Genomic DNA, 25,493 nt, shown 5'->3' with positions numbered 1-25,493 from the left:
CTAAGAAGCATTGTGCTGGCTGTTCAACAACACAGTAAAAAACACTCCAAGTCATGCAGAAAGAAGGGCTCAGAGTGCAGGTTTAATTTTCCTAGACCGCCTTCTGTACGCACATTCATCACTTCACCTGAAACTGATGAAATAGATCAAAATATTGAAACAGAAACAAAAAATGAGACAGAGAAAAGGGTTGCTAAAGATATGCTAATGCGTGTCTGGGATGAAATGCAACTAGACAGCAATTCATCAAGCACAGTGGGCGAAATCTTCAATGCATTGGGATTGACGCAAGAACAATATGAAACAGCATATAACATTATTACAAAAAAGAAGGCAATTGTTCTGCAAAGAGAACCGTGTGAGCTCTGGACCAACCAGTACAACCCATGTCTATTAAGGTGCTGGGATGCAAACATGGACATTCAATTTGTTTTAGATCCATTTAGCTGCATTGTTTATATCATTTCTTATATCTCAAAATCTGAAAGAGAAATGGGGATGTTGCTGAAACAAACAAAGATAGAGGCCGAGGAAGGGAACTGTGAAGCACGCCAAACATTGAAGAAAATTGGGTCTGCCTACTTAAAACATCGGGAAGTGAGTGCACAAGAAGCTGTTTATCGTGTCTGTAATTTGAAAATGAAAGAGTGTTCGAGGAAGGTTGTTTTTATACCAGTGGGAGAAAACCCAACCCGTTTAACCAAACCACTTTCTCAGATAAAACGAGCCACACATAAGGAGAGAGAAGAAGCCAATGACGATGGAAATGAGGAAGAGGATTTATGGATGACAAATATTGTTGAAAGGTATGAAAATCGACCAAACAAGATAATGTTTCACGACATGTGTTTGGCTCAATTCTGTTCAGAATACCGCGTTCTTGCAAAGTCTCAGGTTCCAAAGACTCCAAATGAAAATGTATTTGAATTGCAAAATTCAAAGGGATTTGTACAAAAGAGAACCAGAACAAAACCAGCTGTAATTAGATACCCACGGTTTAGTGTTGACAAAATGTCTGAAAAATATTATCAGTGTCTCCTACAGCTCTTCCTGCCGCACGAGACAACAACTCAATTAAAACCAACAGGTTTTGATCTCTATCAGACATTTTATGAGAATGGCCATGTTAAAGTGAGAAATGATAAGACATTACAAGCAGTCAAGATATTGGTCGATACAAATCATGCAAAATTTGCAGAAAATGAAGAAATGATAGCGGACGCACAAGAAACATTTGAGACTATCGGAGAACCGCAGGATGCATGGGCAAGTTTATGTCCAGAAACTGAATTGATACGAAAGGAATGTATTGAAGAAAGAAGTACACTGAATGTGTTGGATGATCATGTCGATGAAATACCGGAGATGGAGACCGAGGCAAACTCAGCTGATGTCATGTTCAAAGTCCAACAAAATAACCAATCCAGAGAAGAAGCCTTGCAGATAATCCAAAACCTAAATGAGACACAGAGAAACATCTTTTATTATATAAGAGACTGGTGTATAGAAAAATCAACAGGACAAAACCCAGACCCCTTTCACATATTTATAACAGGTGGTGCAGGTACAGGAAAAAGTCATGTTATTAAGGCAATTCATTATGAATCCTCACGTTTGCTTGCAAAAAACTTGTCGACGCCAGATAGTTTATCAGTTCTGTTGTCTGCTTTCACAGGAACAGCTGCATTCAACATTGGTGGAAATACAATTCATCACCTTTTTGCATTGCCAAAGTATATGCGTCTACCTTATGAACCATTAAAAGAACAGATTCTCAGTGAAATAAGAGTACAACTTCGAGATCTGAGTGTTCTGGTAATTGATGAAGTGTCTATGGTTTACAAGAGACTGCTGTATTATATCCACGAAAGACTTGTGCAAATAAAAAAAAGCAAAAAGCCGTTTGGAGGAGTCAGTGTCATTGCGGTAGGCGACTTTTACCAGCTCCCTCCAGTGAAACAACGTAAAGATGAAAGACTCTACAAAAGCAACATTTCATATCCAGTTGATCACTGGCAAGAATTATTCAAAGTTGTCGAGTTAACAGAAATCATGAGACAAAAACAGGATGTACCATTTGCAGAAATTCTTAATTCTCTCCGTACACGAGAATTGCGGGAACCTCTTAAAACTGACACCTTGTCCATGCTTCATGAATGTGTTAGAGAGGGACCAGAGGACGTGTTGCATGTATATGCTACGAACGACGAAGTAAATAATTTCAATCTTAAAATGCTGCGTAAAAGTTGCAAGGAATTTGTTGAGATTGATGCTCGGGATTTCGAAAAAGACACAGCAACAGGGAAACTAACACTGAGAAGAAAGCCTATATCTAGATCAAAAACGGACGGTCTGTCCAGTTCCCTTTTGATTGCGGTAAATGCACGGGTAATGCTTACTCGAAATTGTAATGTAGAGGACGGACTTGTAAACGGTGTCATGGGAAACATTTCAAATTTCATTTTGAAAGACGGAAATGTAGATCATGTTCTTGCAGTTGGGGTGATATTCGATAACAAGAATGTTGGAAAACATACTGGAAGAAAAACATCACAGGGAAATGTTGTTTTAATCGAGAGGGTGCAAGAGGAAGTGGTGGAAAAAAAATCAAAATCATATGTCAGACATCAGTTTCCTCTACGATTATCATGGGCGTGTACAGCTCACAAGGTCCAAGGAATGACTGTTGACAAAGTCGTTGTCAATTTAGACCGAACATTTTCTGCAGGTCAAGGATATGTTGCGCTAACAAGAGTGAGATCCAAAGACGGATTATTCATCGAAACCGATGATGTCAAAACATTAGAGAAAAAGGTATACGCTGATGCTGAAGTAAAAAATGCCCTTTTTGATATGACGAAGTTGAAGTTTTCAAATATCTTTGAGAGGTCATCGCTGTGTACCAGAATTATACTTCACAACATTCAGAGTCTTAAAGCACACTTTTTAAATCTGCAGCTCGATTTGCGTTTTACAGAAGCAGATATAATCTGTTTGACAGAGACTTGGTTGAGACCAAATGAAAATCTCTTCAACTTTTCCTTAGATGGATTTTCTTTCCACTCTCAAGCTAGAGGAAATGCATACGATGATCAGTCTACAGATATGCAAAACAAAAGTGTTGGAAAGGGTGGCGGTGTTGCTGTGTATATCAAAAGCAATGGACATGATAATAAAGCTAATCCTCTTCCTGTGAAGAATATTGAAGGTATTGCTGTTCATTTACAAAATATTGAAACAGTAATTCTTACTTTATATCGCCCGAGCACTACCACTGTATGCACGTTTCTACAGCACCTTCAAAAGTTAATTGAACATTATAGGAATAAAAACTGGAACATTGTTTGCGTTGGGGACTTCAATGAGGATGCACACAAAAAAGGACCAATACAATCCTTCATGACAAAAGAGGGGTTTAGGCAGCTTGTTGCTTTCAATACAACAGAAGGAGCAACAATTCTTGACCACGTGTATGTGTCTGGATCTTTGCAAGTGGAAGTTAACAAAATGTCCACGTACTTTAGTTATCATGAAGCTATTGTTGTCACAGTTTATCAAAATGATCATAATGCTTGACATTTTCTATTCTTGTTGCTGGTCAGGAAATATAACGCCAAATATTATACATCATCGCAAACCACGGTTTTGAGTCCACAAGTTTTCTCAAGTGATGATAGAGATAATCGATGTGAATCACATGTAGGTCACCAACGATGAATATTATAGTGTTTCATAAATTTTGTAAATTTTGTAAATAATGCATTGACCAATTTATTTGATGTAAGTATTCTCTTGGCTTTAAAAAAAGTGCGTACAACTTGATAATTTCATCGCGTTTGAGTAATACGACGAGGCAAGTTGTACATCCACACAGGTGAAGCCTCTACAGCAAATTACTTTAAACTGTTTCGAGGTCTTCGCCTTACATAAGGGTTGTAGGAACAGCAGTAATGAAAGAGAAATATGGCGGACACTGCCTATTTACGAGCGGTGTTCAGCTTTAATTTGAAAAATCGGATCTAAGTTGTTGCTCTTGCAATTCAAACGGAAGACCTACTCGTTGCTCGCAACGAGATCGCGTCTAGTTATTATTCTTTTTTTTTTCTCCCACGTTTTCTCAAAAGTGCTTCGGCCGATTTTGATGAAACTTTCAGATCTTATTCATGACAAAATTTGTAAGAAAATTACACGAGATTTTTTTGGTTGTCACTTCCGGTACCGAGTTATTTAAGATTTTATGTTTTTGCTTGTTCACAATTTTTCTAAAAAAGTATTCAAGATAGGACTGTCAAATTTTCAGAGAAGGTAGAGAGTGAACGGCCGCAGTGCCCTTCGCATATCCGAACGTCTGTCGTCACTTCCGGTCGTCACCGGAAGGAAATGAAAAACCTTAATTTTTCAAATTTTTAAACTTGAATTTTATTTATGTTTTTATTCGATAGAGACGTCTAAAACACTTCAGAATATGAAATTTGTTTTAAAATCGATCAAAGCATTCCTGAGATTTTGAGCTCAAAAGTTCTGAAGCGAGAGTCCGCGTAGCTCAGTCGTTAGAGTGTTGGACTTGTGCCCAGGCGACCCGGGTTCGGTCCTCGAGTGCCGATTATTTTTCTTTCCTAATTTTTTTTTCTTTAACGATTTTATCTTTAAAATGGTGGTTTTTATTGTTTTCCGTTTTATTTTTATCATAAATAAAAATAATAACAGCTTTTTAGTACAAATATAGTTCTCGTTTCTGTCAGCAGTTTGCTTAATTCAGACGCTCGTCGCATCGCCGGCATCAAAGACATGCCGCCAAAGTGCCCCTGCAGTACGACCGCATTAGAGTTCACTGAGTCGCTTTGCCGGCATCAAAGAAATGCCGTCATCTCCATGATTGTATACACACAACATTTAGCAATGCACCAACGATATTCTACATGGCTTTAAAAGGAGGACATATTAGTATTTATTCACATAATTATATAGATACACGCATGCATGTATACATGCGTTTATTGACATATGTTGCTTATATGAATTTGATTTCCTGAACACTATAAAACACTATGAAATCTCTCTCTCTCTCTCTCTCTCTCTCTCTCTCTCTCTCTCTCTCTCTCTCTCTCTCTCTGACAACCGGGTGACTGCGATACGGTGTGAAAACTGACCACTCTTGTATCTGTGTTTGGGCCTATGTATTAACAGATGTAAACACCGATCGTTGAAATACACTGTTAAAACAAAGAGTATGATTATTCACTTTTGATTTATAAAAATCATTACGGCAGGGTGGATTGGGATTATAATCATTTACAATCAGTCTTATAAAGTTTATATTTATTTACAAAAGTCTACATGTACATGTTCGCCCAAAAGCGGGATTAGTGATTAAGCAGCGGGGTCAATAATTCATAAATTTCCTGCTATTAACTGATTGCTTATAACACTGAGTGTTTAGACTTAACACTGGGGTATCATCACACAGTGTTAGTCGGCAAAGATAAACTTGAGACAAAAAGAAAAATAATCGATGTATCAAAGAAGCAGATAAAAAAAATTAACAATTTCTTTACCATATCGATTTTTGATAAACTCATCTCTCTCTCTCTCTCTCTCTCTCTCTCTCTCTCTCTCTCTCTCTCTCTCTCTCTCTCTCTCTCTCTCTCTCTCTCTCTCTCTCTCTCTCATTATAGCTAGATAAACAATGAATGTGCATATCCGTATAAATTAGCCTAGCGAAAATTTTTATCTGGGTATAATATATGTATTAATTTTTTAAATCGGAATTTGAATTAATTATTCTCCCCTGGAAATAAACCCGTTTTGAGACACCTGCAAAGGCTGTGTGTTCTAATCTCGCTGGAGCCAAGATTTCTTCTTTCTCTCTATTTCTTCTCTCCTTTTTATTTAATTTTCTAGCTAAAATATTCAACATAAAAGGGTTGCTGGATTGTAGTACAAGTTGAAAAACACTCTTCAATTAAGATTTAGACGAAAACAGTCATTTATTATTAGGGTCTTCCGTCTTCAGCGGACGACCCTTCTATTCTTATTGTTATTAGGGTCTTCCGTTTACAAAGGAAGACCCTCTTTTTTTCTAAGGGTTCTTTTTATTACAGGTTATTAGACCTGTTCTAAGGTCAAAAGACCTCTTATTGATATGAAATAAAATGTGGCTGGTCCTTAAAACTAGGGATCCAATGGGGTGTATAATCCTTCATCCATCGCTCTTTTAGATCACATGTGCATTTCCTGTAAGTTTTGTTGATGAAGATAAAAGACAAGCTCATTTCCTCTTCTAAAAAGCGGACGGAAGACCTCCTCGTTGCTCGCAACGAGATCGTGTCTAGTTATTATTATTTTTTTTTCCAAATTTTGTGCACGCGATTTCTCGAAAACTATTCAGCCGATTTCAGTCATTTTTTCAAAGATGATGAGTCATGATCTGAATTTTATATGTTTTTGAAATTTTTGTTGTCGTCACTTCCGGTACCGATTTATCGGCCATTTTGTAGTTTTTTACGACCTATTTTGTGCAGAGCTGATCTCAGAAACTATCAAAGATATGATTATGAAATTTTCAGGATAGGTAGTCTATAGTCTGGAGTTGTGCACTATTATTTTGTTTTACGCCAGTGGCGCCATTTTTTTGAGCTCGCCTGGGCACGAAAATTGGGTACGAATTTTTATCCAAAATTTTTATACGTTTTGATCTGTATCTTTTTATCAGTTGGTATTTTGTTAAGACATATATAACAAAAGTGTTAGAAAATTAAAAGTTCTTTTCAACAAAATCAAGATAAAGGGGCTGGCCCCTTAAATTAGGGGCCAAAACACTCGTAAACTCTATGAGAAATAGCTTAAAAATGATAAAGATTTTGTAATGCATTATAGAAGCAAAGTTGTTGATCGTAACAATATCTATCAGGTAAAATCATTGCCACGCCCATTTATGACGTAATTAGGGTTTTTTAGGGGCCAGAGTACTTAAAAGTTTATCACGATATAACTAGAGAAGGAGACATATTTTCTTAAGTATTGTAGAAGAGAAAATGTTTGTCTTAATAAAAATAATCAATTCCACTAATCAAAACACCATTGTCTGTCCCCATTAAGGATCTATAGGGCTGGCCCCTAAAATATTCAATCATTTGTATCTCAAAAATGAAAAACAATTTTAGATAGGTGTAAGAACAAAAAATGTTATTATTCGTGAGACCTTACGAATGATCTCAAGAGAAAGGGGCTGGCCCCTTAAATTAGGGGCCAAGACACTCGTAAACTCTATTACAGATAACGTAAAAACGATACATATTTTGTAATGCATTATAGAAGCAAAGTTGTTGATCGTTACAATATCTATCAGAAAAATCATTGCCACGTCCATTTATTACGTAATTATGGATTTTTATTGGCCAAAGTACTAAAGCTTTGACGCAATATATCTAGAGAAGGAGACATATTTTGTTAATCATTGTAGAAGAGAAAATATCTGTATTGATGATTCTAATCGATTCCATTAATCAAAACACCAATGTCTGTCCCCATTAAGGATCTAGAGGGCTGGCCCCTAAAATATTCTATCATTTGTAATTATAAAATGAACAACAATTCTAGATAAGTGTAAGAACAAAAAATGTTATAATTCGTGAGACCTTTCGAATGAACTCACGAAAAAGGGGTTGGCCCCTTTATTGAGGGGGCCAAGACTGTCGTAAACTCTATTACAGATAACTTAAAAACGATACAGATTTTGTAATGCATTGTAGGAACAAAGTTATTGATCGTAACAATATCAGTTTGTAGAACTCATTTCCAAACCCATTGATGACGTAATTAGGAATTTTAGGGGACAAAAATCTTACATCTTTAATGTTCTGTATGAGAAAAAGCAAAACTCTTTGTTAAGCATTTTAAAGGATATTGACAATCGTTTTCATTTTCTGAAAGGGAGTTGTTGAGGGGAATTCTGAAATTTCATTGATATTTTAATGCTATCGTTTAAAAATTGAACGGAAGACCTACTCGTTACTCGTAACGAGATCGTATCTAGTTATTATTCTTTTTTTCCTTACACATTTTGTGCAGAAGATTTCTCGGCGAATACTCGTTCGATTTCTTTTAAATTTTCAGTAAAGATGCCCCGCCGTCTGAAGTTTGTACCGCCGGAATATTTTTTAGAAATTCACTTCCGTTCGGAAGTTATCGTCATTTTACGATTTTTAAAAGTCAATTTTGTCTGACAGGTTTTTCAAAAATGAGTAAAGATATAAGGCTGAAATTTTCAGAGATGATAGACCTACTGTTTTTCTGGCGCAACACACTCAAGAAAATGTCCGCCGTCACTTCTTTTTGTCATTGGAAAAAAAATTAAAAAATTAAATTTTTCGACTTTTTTATTTTTTAATATTTCTTTTTTATATTTTAACAGTTGATAGTGACCCTCTTACTGATTCAGAATATGTAATTTTTTTTAAAATCGATCAAGGCGTTCTTGAGAAATTAAGCGTCAAAGTCCTGAAGCGAGAGCCCGAGTAGCTCAGTTGATATAGTCGTGGACATGGCCCAGGCGACCCGGGTTCGAGCCCCGAGTGCCGAAAAAAAAAATTCCTATTTTTTTTAATAGATTAACAATTTCGTGTTAAAAGTCGTCTTCTCTACTCAAAAATCTCACGGAAGACCCACTCGTTGCTCGCAACGAGATCGAATCTAGTTCTTTCTGTCATTTTAGTTGTGAATTACAATTTAACGGTAAAAAATCACGATTTAAAAGTTTCAGCTCGTATATTTCTTTAGATAGTAGTATATCACTTGTTTTAAAAACTTTTTTTTATTACTAAGTAAAGGTAGTGTAAACATGTATTACTTTTTTTTGTTATAGACATAAATGAATGTGACAGCAACCCCTGTCAAAACGGAGGCACCTGCCACAATGGAAACAATCAGTACACCTGTAGCTGTTTACCTGGTTGGACGGGAACCAATTGTGAAATAGGTTTAACATTTATTAATGTCTATTAAAACACGGACAACTGAATCAGCAAAATTATTATCTGCCTGGTTTTTTTTTCTAAAAAAAAGATGTTCTAGGCTTGTAAAAAATAATTCCATTCAAAAATCCTACAGACAAATAAAAATAATAAGGTTTTGTTTGTTTGGGATAATGTTAACAATAGAGCCATATACATGATGATATTTTAAAAATAAACAAAATATTGTGAAGTATACATTTTAGCACTTTTCAGATATCGATGAATGTGCTAGCACCCCTTGTATGTACGGAAATGACTGTATCCAGGACAGAATCAATAGCTACATCTGTGTGTGCAGTGAGAGATTTGAAGGTGTCTACTGTGAAAGAGGTTTGCTCCATGATTTTTCTGAGATCAAAAAAATTATCATACTAAGTAAACAATAATAACGACCATTACTAATAATAATTGTATAATATGATGCACTGTACACATTGCAGTTTCCATTATGATTTTTATAAAAGTACCTGTAATAGAAACATGGTAAACATTACATCCCATTCCTATAAAACACTGTTACAGTGAACACACTTATAATTACGCTTACAGCGAATTAAGTTCATTTCCCCTTTTTCTTATACGTACTATAAACGTATCGGATATACATGTAACAAATTGCGTTTGTTTTAAAAAAAAAATAGCCAGACTGAAATATGGTAGCTCTAGACACGACTGACTGATATACGTACTTATATTGTGATGATGTTTTAATGGCCTTGAATTGTTTTATTTACTTCAGATTGTAGACCTGGTCCTGCTGACGTTATGTTCTTGATTGATACGTCGTTCAGTCAGAGACATGTAAATAACAAAACCATCGAGTTTATTTCGGAATTTGTCAAACAAATTCCAATTGGACCAAATGACTTCCAAGTTGCCGTGGCTTCATTTACTTTTTATCCTAAAATGATTTTTGATTTCAAGACCTACCAAAGTAATTCAAGTCTTCTCAACGCCCTGCGTTTGATTAAAGCTAAAAATGGTCCGACAATAACTTCAGATGCTCTTCAATACGCATCACAGGTCAGAGAATATTTTGAAATGTAAAGAGTCTTAAACTTAAGGTAGTATAGGACACTTGTCAATAATAATGTAAAAAAAAGTACATTACAATTAGAATACCTTTACCTGTTTAGTTTCAATTTTTACAACGTTTAACCAAAAAGTTATATTGAAATATTTGTAAAGGTAAAAATTATAAAAGCCCCTGTGGGATTCGATCTCATGACAAACATATTGTATACGTAGTTAATGCTTTAAACTATTGCGCTATGCAATAAGGTAACAATTTGGGGGGTTGGGTGGGGGTATTATAATAAAATTTTACTTGATTTTATTGTTTATTTTGATGGAAGGTGCTTTACAATATGGAGGTGTCCCATACCATCTTAAATCCAAAGTGGCACAAAGCATTCAATTTTTTGTCAAAATCAACATACAATATTCAAAGTGCAGTTCAGAATTGTTTTTCTCTCTTGTTTTTATTTACAAAGTTCTTGTTTCGATCTGTTAAGTAGATTGAAAATCTTGCTTTAAAAGTCTGTGATCTTTTATGATCTTGATCCAAAAATTACTCTCAAAGAGACGAGAAAAGATAAGTTATACAAAACCTCCAAGGAAGGTTAGATGGTTTGGGTTGTTCTTTTAGATTATAAAGTATATTTTCTAATATCCATCCAAAGAAAGATCTGCATGTGACTATAATGTGCATGTGAAATTAATAATCTGATAAAATCTAAGTGTTTTTTTTACTAATGTTTTAATCTGGAATCAGAAAGAATGAACCAATTGTTTCTCAACCTTACACTTTTTTAGAAATCGTTGATCCTCGAAAGCTTCCCTATGTTTTTCAATCTTTTTAGGAAATACTGAACCCAGCAAACGGCGCACGTCTGCTTTCAAACATCAGTCATTACATCATACTTGTGACAAACGGTCTATCCACAGATCGTAGTCAGGCAATCCACACTGCCCGGGTTCTTAGAGACCATAACAATCATTTCAAAATCTACGCTGTGGGTATCGGCGAAGACATTGCACACGACGAACTAGTACAACTCCCGACAGATGAATCTCTATCGTTCTCTCCAGACAACAACGATTTGCTGTTGGCCATGTTAAAGGATGCAGCTGACTATGGATGTACAGGTATATATAGTCACCAGTTTGTTATGTTTAACCAGTTCTAGTTCATCTGGATTAAGGTTGCTGTAAGCATTTCTGAACACGTTTTGCTTTGTGTTCATCGGCTCATCTGTGTTGCAGATTTTGCGATTATCTTATATTGACTGTCTGTTGACCGTCTGTCTGTATATCTGACCGTTTGTCACTTTTGACTTCTCAAAAACCAATGATCTACAATTTACAAAACTTAATTTAGTACAAGCCATTCTTATAGTGAAAGGTAGTAAAATTGTACACATGAATCGCTGTATCCTTTTAAATGGGATACACACTATTTTAAGTGTGAACATGTTTTCGCCACTTTGCCGGGAGTAATTTAATAATTTACCACAAGATTTCCGGATACACTAGAATTATAGATTCTCAACTGTCCTATATAATAGATTGTCTTAGAAGAAATGCAAACTTTTTAAATATTGCTACAATGCTACAATTTATTATTTTTAGCAAAGTTAAAAAATAGATACAAATATTTTGAAATCCTGGAATGAACTTAAAACTAATCTAAAATGAATAATTTACTTATTAAATTAAAGTTCATACAAAATTAATTGTGTCAAGTTCTAATGTGTGTATCCATTAAAATGAACGATGTAAAATTTTGTTTTATGAAATATAGAGAAGGAATGCATTCGAAAAAATGCAGCTACTATATATGACATTTAGACAGAACCAAGCAGGCTTAAAACATTTTCCAACGTATGTTAGCTGCGTTCTTGGTGGTCACTGAGAGATTACACATATTTTGGGATCTGATTCGAAATGGTAATAAAAATCGTTCAAAAGTAACGAAAATAAAATTTATAAAATCCAAATGATCACTAAATAGTTCGAAACATTTCAAGTTCAAATGTTTTGTGCAACCCATAAGTCAGTGAAAGCTTACCATTAGGAATTTGAAATTGAGGGTTTACTTGGTCCGTGTATATTTTGTTTGAAGTAAATATGATAACTTAGTTTTTTGAAATTTTTATATGGACTGTTAGATTTTTCATCATGGATATGAGTTTTTGTGCTGTATTAGCCTAATATGTTTTTAAATCTCATTTAAAAGTAATATTATTATAATTTCTCAGATTGCAACAGTACTTCTGTGACTGATGTCATTATTCTTTTCGACACATAGGAGGACTCAAGTCCACTGAAAGGGGGTTCCCTACACTCTCTAAGATTTGTCGATAAGCTTGTCGATTCTTTTGATATGGTACACACAGATATCAAAGTAGCGATGCTTACGTTTAGCAGTGATTCGCAAATTAAGTTTAACTTCTCTCATATGCCAAACCAAGATATGAAAGCCAAAATATTTACTACTACCGTCGATAATAGACAAGGAAACACTTCAATACGTTTAGGTTTATTAAAAATGGAAGAACTTTTTACGTCACCATCATCCGGAGGTAGACCGGAAGCTAGAAAAATCTGTTATTTATTTACAAATGGAAAATGGCCGACGTCTGAGAATTCGGAACTGAAACACAAGATCGAGGAATTGAATACTGCTGGGATAAGTGTTAACGTAATGGTGACTGTTGATGACACTGATTCCTATTCGGATATTGATATGTCACTGACCAATGCGAAGGAAATAGCATTTGATCCCTACAGGGTGTATATGGTAGAAGAGAACAACGAGCATGTCATAATACAAGCTGCTGCCAGAGAAACAAGATATGTGAAATGTCCTTCAGATATATTTGAATCAAAACATTAAAAATTAACAGAAAATCTAATATTTTTACTGGATAATTTACCGGATCTTGAAATATCATATTTATTTTTGAATACTGGTCTATTGAAAAATATTTAACTTAATACGTCCCAGTTGAGAATCTTTACTTGACCTATAATTTTAGGTATATCTTATAAAACAAAAATAGGGCATATCAATACAAGTGGTGTTACTTCATTGGTAACTCCATTTGTTAAGTCATTTGTATTTTTGATGAATGAGCGAAAATCTTTAATTGGTTTTATCCATAATTGATAATTTTCAAAAAAGACCATTACTGCATATAGCATTATATTCCACGCATCTTTATGAAATAATTAACCTGTAACTGCTCGAAATTGAACCACCTGAGCCCTTCATCTTTGTACAGTAAAACATCACATAACAAATAGGTATGTTGCACTCTGCCACTTTTGTGACTTTATTGTTTAACCAAATTTGGTTTGGAATGATCAGGAAAATTACAATAATTGATTATATAACAATAATTAATTAGTTTATAAAATTAATCAGAAAATTATGAATATTTCATTCTTTATGCCAAAATATTTTACATTAGTAACAACTAAAATAATCCGTAACTCCCATTACAGATGTAATCAATGATGTGATTGATTAGATAATTTATGCAAAACATAATCATAACATAAACATAATCTGGTCTGAAATCGCCATGCTTAATAAAGAAAAAAGAAAATACACAACGATTTTTCTTTTTTATATACATGTTCATGAAAAGGAAGGTGGAGGGGTAGAGGTGGTTTACAGATCGCTTTGAAAATGTTCAATGCTTAGCTATCGGCGTCCTGAAAGAAAGCGAGAACCCACGCTATTAAAATGACGCTCCAAAGATTTTACCGTGGAATAAATTCATTGGTTGCATCCGGCGACGTTGATTTTGTGTCCATATATGAAGATGCTGTATAACTTTGACAATACCGCAGGAAAGAAAACTCTCGCGAACTTAAAAGAAATTATCAATATGCATAAAATATTTTAAGAAATCTCAAAAATCATATAACGTTGCTATTTCTGGCAAAGGGCTGCAATTTATAATACAATGGTATTGTCCCTATGAACTAATCATATACGTTGTCAAAATGCATTTTTTACTTGTAAAAATCAAAATATGTCAGAAGAACACTATGGTTATTTGCAGCAGTTTCGAGTCTCTAACGTCTAACCTAATATTAAGAATATGACAACAAGAATTGCCAGTGTCCGTTGCACAGAAGGGGACATTAATAGAATATGATTACCTTTTAAAAAGTACATCAAACATTACAACCAGTTATAGGATAAGAAGAGCTGAAAGTCTCGGAACATAGATCGATAAAGCATAAAAAACTAAGAATATTTTTAAATCAATGGGGAAACTCTTGTTCAATGTTATAGATAAGATTGTCATAAAATATAAGCAATGATTTGTAATCTTTCTTTCTTCATTGGGATAACAGATTCATTGGACTGGTTTATCTGTGATTTTCAATACATTATAATACATTTAATTCATATGAAGAGATAACCACTTTACATACTGACATTGAAATTTCAATGGCAAAAGATTTTTCGAAATATGTCAGGTTGTGAAGTTTTTAATTTACGAATTTGCCGAGTGGTAATAAATAGATAGTTGTTAACAGAGATGAAGAAAGAGAAAAAGAGAAATAAATAAAAAAATCTATCAAAAATATCTTCCATTCTCATTTTTGCCTTTACTGTCTTATTTGGTAAATTCTTTTAAACATATTAATGCCTTTGCTTAATTATTTGATTGCAGAAAGGCATAGCTGCGGGTCTGAAGCTCCCGATCTGAAAAAAAATTTGGATAGACGACCTTAGAGCTACAATTTCGTACGTGTTAAAAAGTTGTAATTAACGGCGCCTAAAAAATTGCGCTAGTTTCGGACTGATTAATCTTATTTCCGAACACATTCTGTATTTGATTCCAAAACATTCATCGGACATTTTACTACAGAAATTGTCTCTTCATTTGCCTCTGATATTCTTTTGAGCACCATCACCAGCCCCGTAAAGTGAAGTGGTGCACTTTGTTTATATGTAAAAATAGTGACTCTCAATCTGCTCGTGAATTTAACATACTTCATTTTACGAGGTCGGTTTGCGTGTTTGAGAGAAAGTCTGAGGGAAGTAAAGTGACAGTATCAGATGTAAATTGCCTTTTAATGGTACTAATGTTTTCCACAGAATTTATGTGCAAATAAAGTTAATCAGTCCAAAACTTGCACATTTTTGTGCGCCGTAAATAACTTTTTCACATGTACGAAACTGTAGCTACCAGGTTTTCCATCCAAATTTAGTCAGACAGGGAGCTACAGACCTTCAGCTGAGAATGGTTATGAAATAGTGCTTTAATAGTATATTGAATGTATTGGGTTGATATTTTCAAGTCTACCCAGTTCAATACCCCTATACGTCGATGTGGCATTATTTATCACCACACGAAATGTCAAATAACATTTCAGAGGACTTGAAAAGCGCTTGAAGCCTGAAAAGCAATCTAGCACATCAATAAACTTATTTGATTATTTGTTCAGTGTTGGTTTTATGTCCTGTTGGCAAACTTTTATAACAGGTCAGCCAAGACTTAGTGTAAATGTCGCGAATAAATCATGATAAAAAGAACCTAGATATTACTTGAGCTTAAAATTTTCAAAGTAATGTTCAATTCTTTAATGTTTAAAATTGTTAATATCTGAATTTTTAATGCTTCATCAAAACTTGAATGTAAAATATTTAGTTTAAAGCGAGTTACGGAGTAAAGAATTCTGTGTTTCGTAAACAAAGCTTGAGCCTTCTTATTTTTTACATAACATACATGTATACGTTTTATTGGTGTAAGTCCTTAATATTATCTATGAAAATATTAAGTCTGTTCATCTTGTTTGTGATGATTCAATTTATTAAAATCATTAAAATTTTCACAGTATAATAGTAAAACTCAAGCTTTCAAATTGTTTTCATAACTTCGCTTGCATTAAGTTAACTTCCTATGTAAACATTTTAATCAAACATTTAAAATGCTTATGTTAACCAATTTATATATAAAAGAAATGAGATTATAATAAGATTTTGAAAAAAAATAATCTTAAACGTATTTAAGTCCATTGAAACGTTAAATGTGAAAAAAATTAACTTCAAACATGTTCATATTTATTGCGAATTCTCAATATTTGATTCTGAATTTAAAAATTCTACAGTGTTGCTTTTAATTGATATTTGTTTGGATTCCATGACTTATTGTACAGTGATATATTTCCGGAATAACCAACTTCTCTGTATACTTCTCTACAGTTTTTGTCAATTATGTGAAGATACATCGAAGTAATATTTGGCATCCATCTGAATGCATTATAAGTTGAGTTTCCTCTTCTAGTGCAGTATTCACATCGGACAATTGGCCCAGTAGTCAAACCCTCAACATATTCTTTTACTTTTATGGTAAACTGTGCACGTAAGAAATTGTATATACTCTTAGATACCTCTATTGGGTTCAATGCAAGATTTTCATACACAAGTCTCTGAATACGTCCTTGATATTTATCAGTTAACATTTTCACGTTACGAATATCTTCTAACATCCTGCCACAAAAACGTCTGGAAAATCTTGTAAAATGGTTTCTATTAGATTGAGTAAGGTTACCCATTAGTTGTGAGTGAAGGATTGCTCTTGGGTCTCGAACCAAATGAATGACTTTGAGTAACGGCAGCCTTTTCAGCAAATAACCGACCGAAACTGTATGCAAACGTATAGTTTTGTACGTCCTTGAATTAGCTTCAACACAAGCCTTTTGTAAAATTGATATGCATGGAGCTATATTCATAGCTAGAGAGGAATCATTTGAACGATCTTGTCGGGTGCAGTTAAAATACAAATCGTGCTCCGGGGTGTAAATATGAATGAATTCATTGTACAAGCTGTTTAAGTCGATGTCCTGGAAATTACAGGTGAACCAGTTCAGCAACATTTCTGCCTTCAGTCTTTCAATTTCCGTATCATTATACGATAACCTGAAAAGAAGGAAACAAGAAACATGAAGGGATGGAAACCATTCGTTTCTTTTCACGAAAACATTTTGTATTTGTGGATTTGAAATGAAAAAAGGGATAAAAAGATAGTATGACCGCTTAAACACCTTCAGTTGTTGTATTACAAGGGGAAACCATCTCACTGACATATGAATATAATTCTTTGCTGAACAGGAAATATCCTACTAAACGTTTACCAGTATCCTGTCTCAAAGGAGTTGAATAAAAAATGTTTTTGAACAAAAATATCATAAAACAAGAGGCCCATGGGCCACAGTGCTCACCTAGGTACGATATAATCACCTAAATGGAATCATAATACAAACTATCTGGACAATGTAGATCCTGTATAAATTAAAATACATTTTTTCACCCTGGATATTCTTATGTTTGTAATTAAGTCCCTTTTCTAACAGGATGATTTTATATTTATATGACATGTTTAGCATTGCAGTTCTCAAAAAAGATCCTAAATGATTGTTTATATATTTGATCTAAACCTATATCAAACTCTGAACTCTTTGTAAGGCCCAAGAATCGTCTAGGGTCTAAACAATTTAAAAGAATCAGCAATATGTCAAAATGCTAGCTAGGAGTAAAATTCTAACATTTTAAGTTTTTGTAAATAAAAAGGTTTTCCTTTGTAAATTGGATCTCCAATGTGACCCCGCCCTACTCCTCAAGATTTTGATTTGAAAGAATCTACATTATATGATGTTGCTTTCACTACAATTACAGCTTTCCTTGGCAAAGTGTTTTTAATACAAGGTCTGAAAAGAATTTTCTCTATATACTTCTACGTTAATTTTTGCCCCTTTCTCCACCCATGTTGTGATCCAACGCTATCCTATCCCCGTGGAACATGATTTGAACAAACATGAATCTACCTTGACACACAAATTCAGCTTTTCCGGTTGATTAGTTTCTGAGAAGAATATTTTTTTGAAGATTTACTCTATTCTTATGTTAAAGTTCGACCCCCATTGTGGGCCCACCCTCCCTCGGGGTCATGATTTTGAATCTACACCACATGAAAATGCTTCCACACAAGTTTCAGCTTTCCTGGCTGATTAGTTTTTGAGAGATTTACTCTATATATACATGTGTAGAAAATTGACCCCGCCCTCCATCGTGGCCCTTCCCTACCACCAGACTTCATGATTTTCACAACTTTGAATGTGCACTACCTTAGGATGGTTTTTGTATAAGTTTCAGCTTTTCTGGGCGATTAGTTTTTGAGTCGAAGATTTTTAAAGATTCGCTCTATATATTCCAATATAAAAAAAAAATACCAAAATTTCAAAAAATGTTTCAACAATACCTATTTATCTTCTCTTGAAAAAGGGTATGGTTCCTAGTTTTCACAAATTTAAATCCCTTTTGCCTCAAAGAGTGCTTTGTGCCAAGTTTGGTTAAAATTAATCCAATAGTTCTTAAGAAGATTTTGAAGATGGGGAAAGTTAACGGAGAAACGGACAGACGGACGACAACAAAATGTGATCAGAAAAGCTTCCTTGAGCTTTCAGCTTGCTTTGTACCATGTTTGGTTAAAATTAACCCAGGAGTTCTTGAGAAGATGTTGAAAATGGGAAAAGTTAAGGTTATGCGGGTAGACAGACAGACGGACGACAAAAAATGTGATCAGAAAAGCTTACTTGAGCTTTCAGTTCAGGTGAGCTAAAATGCGGACATTTTTTTTCTTGACTTCTATTATAAATCCCTATGAACACGCAGGAATACAAAATGTGCGTGAAATAGTATTTCCTTGCTTTTCATGACGCTTAATACCAATTTAATAAAATAAGCTATGTCGATTTTAGATGATGTACTAATTAAAGTTAGTAAGTTAGCAACTACTACGTAAACAAAAAGACAATTAGAATTCAACAAAACAAGAAAATGAAACATTGTATGACCCTTACTTCTTGATTGTACGTAAAAATGGCTCAAAATAACACTACCCTCATGATAGTCCCGCACTTACTAGGTAAAAAAAATCGATGTCCAGCTAGTAAATGTATGGATTTCATAAACAGATAAGAAAAATAAAACAAGCATACCTTTTTTCTGTCCCATTTAGAAAACCAATAGGTCTGTTTTGTTTTACTGAAAATTCAATCAATCCATGAAGTGGTTCAAAAATATAAAAATCTCCATGGTTACAGCGAATGATGTCAGCAGTTAGGGATGACCCGCTTCTCATGTAACCTAGAACCAACGTCATGGGAACATGACCTGTAACAATGACATGCTGAATCAAAAACTTTGAAGCTATAAAGACTAGAAAATGGTTATTTTTTTTAAGTTAAAATGATAGGTCTACCAGTTGAATTCTTTTTTGTATGAGTTTTTCTGGAGTTGCCACATTTATAACGGAAGATTGATCTGTCTTCTTCTGAAGAAGAGAGAAAAATGAATGTTTTTACACATTACAATCGATTTAATCTATTAAAAAGGAAAGAAGGTTATACATGTACTTTTAAAATGCACAACAGGAAATATGATTTATAAATTGGTTTATAAGGGTTAAATGGAAGTATATTTATACCTGTTTGCAACTTAGTCTTAGATCTACCAGATATGTAATGCACCTCCATGATGACAAACAAAAATCCAAAAATGCAGACGAGAACACAACATTTTTTCCATTTCATGATGTATAAAGCAACACTTCCAATATTCTCCTCTATACCCACATGTTCGATATCTGATTCATAGAATTGCTCTTGTTTGTTTTCCCCATGACCGTAGATGGCCTCTTTTCTCCCTTAATAAAGGCGTTTTAATGGTTTTGAGATTGTGTATCTCAAAAGAGGCAGTAAACTATGCAAACGTAGAAACTTATAAATTAAAACAGGTGACTGAAAAACTGATATCATTATAAATTTTATTGCATTTTATTGCATAACTTAAAAAGCATTGGAAACAGAATCCTTAATTTGATTCTGTTTTAAAGAAGGTAATTGAATAATGCTGTGATTTATAACGAGGTATATGATGGGGAAAATAAACTGTATATGCCATTTAATACAACTATAGATAAACAGTGCTTTAATCTAGAGATGGCAATCGATTGCAAAATTGCTAATCGGTTAATCGCACTTCTTTCCCACCGATTAACAGTTCACTCGTATCAAAATACGGAGATTTTTGACATCTTATTATTTTTTTTTTAATACTAATTATTGATATGCATGTAAATAATCACAGGAAGCACGATAAAAATATTCTGTTTATATGAAGATAGAAATATAGTATTAAAACTTTATTTGATAATAACTATTTTAAAAAAGAAATCTTTAGCAACGAACAAGCAGTCATGAAATAGTTTCACTGGCTACATGTCGCGATTTTGCAGTCTGCCATATATTATTTTAGATCTCCTTTTGAAATTATTATCCTTCGGATAGTATATTTAAACAATAAAATGCTCCCTTTGGTAATTCATTCGGGATATGAAGGTAGCGACATTGCAGGACAGCGTTAGCGGGTTAATTTTTTCTTCATTGATAATCATGATTATTTCGAGCAGTCTGATTTTTCTTATGTCGCTGTAGGTTTCGACCAATCGATAAACATGGCGTCTTAATTTCAGTCCTGTCAGTTTCTTGTCAGTTTCAGCTGCTGATTTCGACAAAGCGATAAATGGGGCATGCAGATTTCAGTTTGACTGTTTTTATAGAGCCGTGAATAAACTCTAAGTTTCTGTAAGAAATAGAGGAAAGAATACTTGGTGGATATAACATGACTGTATAGTGTACATGTATGTACCCACTTTAGACAATTGCTTTTTTTATGTAATAGTTTGACAAAATTGATATGTAGTCGTAACCAGATTAAAGTTTAATCATGTCACTACATATACTACATATTAATTTTGTAATTTGTTTTAATCAATAGGAAACGTCAATTTGTATTAAATAAAATCAATGCGTTTAGAACTTTTTAAGTTAACAATACGAACAATATATTTACCCAAAAATCTTAAATAAAATCGAAAAACAATACTGATTAAGAATCATAGTACTCAAAGTACAGACATCCGGTCACACCTGCCGTGTGCTCTTTGTCGTAATCTGGAAAAAACCCGAAAAAGTCCGTACACAATTAGGTTATTAGTTATGGTCTAACAATAAGTATGAAAAACTTCAGTCAGCATGCACCGCAGTGGAAGATTGTATTTGCTGACAAGGTCGTTGTATCGACCATAGAACTTGCGAAAAGATGAATTCAAACGAGACTGTTGATAATCCTGTTTTATTAACTTGTTAGTCAGTAGCTTGCCTCGCCAAAAAACCTGTTCATATGAATAGCATGTCCTTGTGCGTCGAATTGACTAAGAATTAATTGATACAATCTGAAAGTGGTCCGATCAAAACTTCAGATGCTTATATATATATATATATATATATATATATATATATATATATATATATATATATATATATATATATATATATATATATATACACACACACACCACAAGTCAATAAATATTTTAAAAGCCTACCATACACCTGGCTCCATGATTAGAGAGCAGTCTTGGACTTAAAATTAGATTTTGTACAAAGCACCTAATTTTGTCATAATATAGCATTGAACGATTTATTTTTGACGTCGTCGTGTCAATAACTTCCGTCAGGTAAGCAGACGAATTGAATAACGCACAGTAAAATGAAAATATTCAACAATAACGTTTCGAATACAAACTTTAAGTTTCTGTTTGATCAGTAAGTATTTGATAACATACTGAAATTATGATTTTAAAAATCTTTGATCTTTCAGGACCATGGGCCGTGAAAATTATTTCCGAAGAAGTAAACAAATTGTCAAAACAAGTCAGAACAGTATGTCTTTGGCTCTTTTTAATATTATACTAGATGATAAGCTCTTCCGATAAAACTAAACAACTAAAGCTAAAAAACAAACAAACAAACAAAAACAAACAAACAAACAAAATTAAACAAAAACTAAAAAGATCGCGTCAAATTGGTCCGTTTTATTTATTCACCTTTTTTTATTAACCAAAGATGTCTGATCCAAAATATCTCCCGCGATGCATGATGAACTCATCCTACACTTTCTGCTGTGACGTAAATGAGTCAACCCGCCTAACCCACGTTCTTGGTTACCCTGTTCTTGGAAGTTCTATCCATTAAAACTAAAATCATTCATTCAAATCACGATAGGTTCATTTTATTTATTCAGCATTTGTCAAATCTTAACTTCTAAGTATTCTCTAAATAAGTTCCCAGTAAATATATTCACTCTTTACGTAATCATTCCATAGTATTTTTGGCAAGTATATATTCAATGCAAACTCCCACTGACTTGGATCCGCCAAAGCGTGTCCACCACTTTACTCTCAATTTTAGACTGGTTTACCAAAAATGAAAGTAGAATTTTACTCAATATCACAATAATTACTTATCACTTAAGAAAAACTATAGTTTACGTACATATAGACATCATCTCACACGTGTTGAAATGCTAAAGGTGTATGCTGTTTATTCACAAAATGTCTTAATCTATAGGTATAGATGTTTTTCTGCCAATTTTCTAGAGTATATCATTAAGTTGTAGAATAAATAACTACTAGAATGTATATGAAGTGGGATGTTATTAAAAAACCACTGAGAAATATTTTTATTACCCAAGAAAGTCTTTAGAAAAGATTAGGAAAAAATCGTGAAATCTTAAAAAGATTCCAAATATTTTTCAAATTTTCAAAGAAATATTGAACCCAGCGAAATGCGCACATCTGCTTTCCAACATCAGTCATTACGTCATACTATTGACAAACGGACTGTCCACAGAGTAAACAGCAAGAAAACAACGAGTATTTCGTAATACAAGCTTCTGCCAGAGAAACAAGATATGTGAAATGTCATTCAGATATATTTAAATCAAAACTTTAAGAATTAAAGGAGATTTAATTTAAAATGTCCCAGTTGAGAATCTTTGACTTCTATGAATTAAACAAAATTATGGCATATCGATACAAGTGGTGTACACATAATTTTAATTGGTAACTCCATTTGTTTAGTCATTTATATTTTAGATGTATGAGCGAAAATCTCTAACTTGTTATAACATTACTTTTTTTTTTTCAAAAGACTGCAATCTACTATTCAATAGTATTGTTCCTCCCACATATTCTTATACGATGTCATAATACTTATTTTACTTGTTAAAATTAATATAAGTCAGACGGACACTATGCTTATTTACAGCAGTTTCTAGCTTCAAACGTCTAACATAATATATTGAGAATATGACAAAGAATAGTCAGTGTCCATTGAACAGAAAATGACATAAAAAGTAACAATAACCTTTAACAAATATACATCAAACATTAGAACTATTTATAGAATACGAAAATATGAAACAGTCTAGGAATATATGTTGATTAAGCATTCATATGACACTGTGCATTATTTAAAGCTGCTTGGTCCGATTTATTTGCTATTACAGTATCAATTTTTTTTCCCATACCAACCAATTACCTTAGAAAGTTATGGACTTTCTCCTATTTACACGAGCAGAATCAGTCTCCTTTCAAAGTTAGAAATATTCAAAGTAAATAAAAATAATTTCTTTTTGGGCAAACGTAAAAACAAACCAAAGTGCATCACGGGAATTTTTAGAAAAGGAGACGGTTTGGTTTCGTCTCCCGAATGATTGGGGTTATTCAACCCGCATGCTATGCATCGATTGTAAAGAAAGCAAACTTCAGAAGTATTAGCGAACAAAACGTACACATGTCTACTTGTAATTTGTCTGATTACTTCGACCTTTATTTAATGCGATGTCAAAGTCGTAATATAACCATACCGATGAGGCGAAATAACGCAGTACTCTTCTATGTCGTTTGTTTGTTAGCAAATTTTGTGCGTTTTTTTCATTGAAATTTGACTTAATTTAGTAGAAAAAAAATATTGCAATGGCTATTAGTATACATATACTAAGCATAACCATCGTTTAAAAGCGTGCATAAAATTTGATATAAAATCGGACCAAGCAGCTTTAATATATGAAAAAAACATTTAAGAATTACAATGAACAAATTTTATTTTTTGTAACACATATATTCGTAACAACATCTCATAACACATTAATGTCAGCGTCGAATAACGTCAATTTCAGCACACTCGAAAGTCACTGTTATTTGAAATTGAATTAACAAAATTACTAACGTGTGTGACCACCATTTACGTTCACGCATACTTGACAGCGACGCCTTATTGATGCCACTAAAGTGTTTAGAAATGCTTGAGGGATGTTGTTCCAGATGTTGGTTAAAGCCTGGCCTAAATCAGCCAATGTCACTGGCTGATTTGGTAAACGGCGTAAACGTCTTTCCATTTCATCCCAGACGTGCTCGATCGGCGACAAATCGGGGGAAACAGCTGGCCAAGGCAAGACATCGACATTCTGTTGAACAAACAAGTCCCTGACTACACGTGCAACGTGTGGCCTTGCGTTGTCTTGCTGCAGAATGATGTGATTTTGATGTCTCTGTATGAAGGGTATCACATGACGCTGAATAATTTCATCTCGATAGCTTACGCCGGTGAGATTTCCATTGACAATTTGTAGAGGGGTCCTTCCACGTGCTGATATTCCACCCCACACCATAACGCTACCTCCACCAAATTGTCGACGTTGCACAACACAAGCGTCCTGGTAACGCTCCCAACGCGACGATACACCCTGCAACGGCGGTCACTGCTATCCAAATGAAATCTGGATTCACCAGTGAACAGAACATTGACCCAGTCCTGTATTCTGATTCGAATATGTCGTGTGCACCACGCTAGTCTGGAGATACGATGACGTTGAAGCAGTACTGGGTGCACCGCTGGACGTCTTGGTCTGATGTTTTTCTCGCGCAGACGATTATGCACAGTTTTTAGACTAATTAGTCGAAGCCCAGGAATGCTACGGGCAGTCAAACTTGCTGTCTGGAAACGATTTCTCAGATGCACAAGTCTAATGTGGTTGTCCTGTTGACGTGGCGTCACACGACGTCGCCCAGAGCGCGGTCGATCCTGGGTGTTGCCAGATTGTTGAAAACGTCTCCATAATGACTGGATGGTGTTCCGATGAACTCCAAAGTGTTTTGCTACAGTATTTTGTGCCATTCCAGCTTGCAGCATCCCAACAGCACGATTACGTTCGATTTCGTTGAGTCGTGGCATGAGACAGGGGTAAATTTTGTTGAAACTAAAGTGATTTCCTTAAAAGTTTAAACAAATCCTTTACAGTTCTTATTCTTAAAAGTATTGGCCCGTAAAACTCGTGCGTACAAATTCTTCAATAAACAACAGGTGCTCACTGACCATGAAAAAGTCCGTGCACCCGGATGGTTACTATCCGATATTATCAAAAACAATACCATTATCGATTGTTTAAATTTTATAAATACAAACAATAGATATAGAAAAATTATACTAAATTTTATAATGCAGTTTCTTTTTTCCTCTAGTATATTTAGTAGAAATTCAGACTGT

At 34.1% G+C, this 25,493-nt stretch overlaps 1 protein-coding gene and 1 pseudogene across 3 annotated transcripts; one reads left to right on the top strand and one right to left on the bottom strand.

Moving 5' to 3' along the window:
• LOC128188892 (collagen alpha-5(VI) chain-like) overlaps positions 1 to 13,634 on the top strand; it is a 40,703-nt pseudogene extending 27,069 nt beyond the window's left edge.
• Positions 13,635 to 16,085: 2,451 nt separating this feature from the next.
• Positions 16,086 to 19,843, bottom strand: LOC128188891 (carbohydrate sulfotransferase 4-like). 3 transcript variants are annotated; one of them, XM_052860204.1, is made up of 4 exons: positions 19,529 to 19,843; positions 19,304 to 19,375; positions 19,041 to 19,215; positions 16,086 to 16,962 (listed from the first exon to the last, which is right to left on the bottom strand). In XM_052860204.1, exons 1-4 carry the CDS (start codon positions 19,632 to 19,634, stop codon positions 16,146 to 16,148), a joined length of 1,170 nt encoding a protein of 389 aa, XP_052716164.1. In that variant the 5' UTR covers positions 19,635 to 19,843; the 3' UTR covers positions 16,086 to 16,145. The 3 variants fall into 3 exon arrangements, with proteins under 3 accessions (XP_052716164.1, XP_052716165.1, XP_052716166.1); XM_052860205.1 differs by having other exon boundaries at positions 19,304 to 19,372; XM_052860206.1 differs by lacking the exon at positions 19,304 to 19,375 and having other exon boundaries at positions 19,529 to 19,842.
• Positions 19,844 to 25,493: the final 5,650 nt, after the last annotated feature.

Source organism: Crassostrea angulata, chromosome 6 (genome assembly GCF_025612915.1).
Source record: "Crassostrea angulata isolate pt1a10 chromosome 6, ASM2561291v2, whole genome shotgun sequence".
Taxonomy (NCBI): Eukaryota; Metazoa; Mollusca; class Bivalvia; order Ostreida; family Ostreidae; genus Magallana; species Magallana angulata.
Note: the sequence above shows the minus strand (reverse complement) of the source record. Positions and strands in the feature narration are given on the sequence as shown.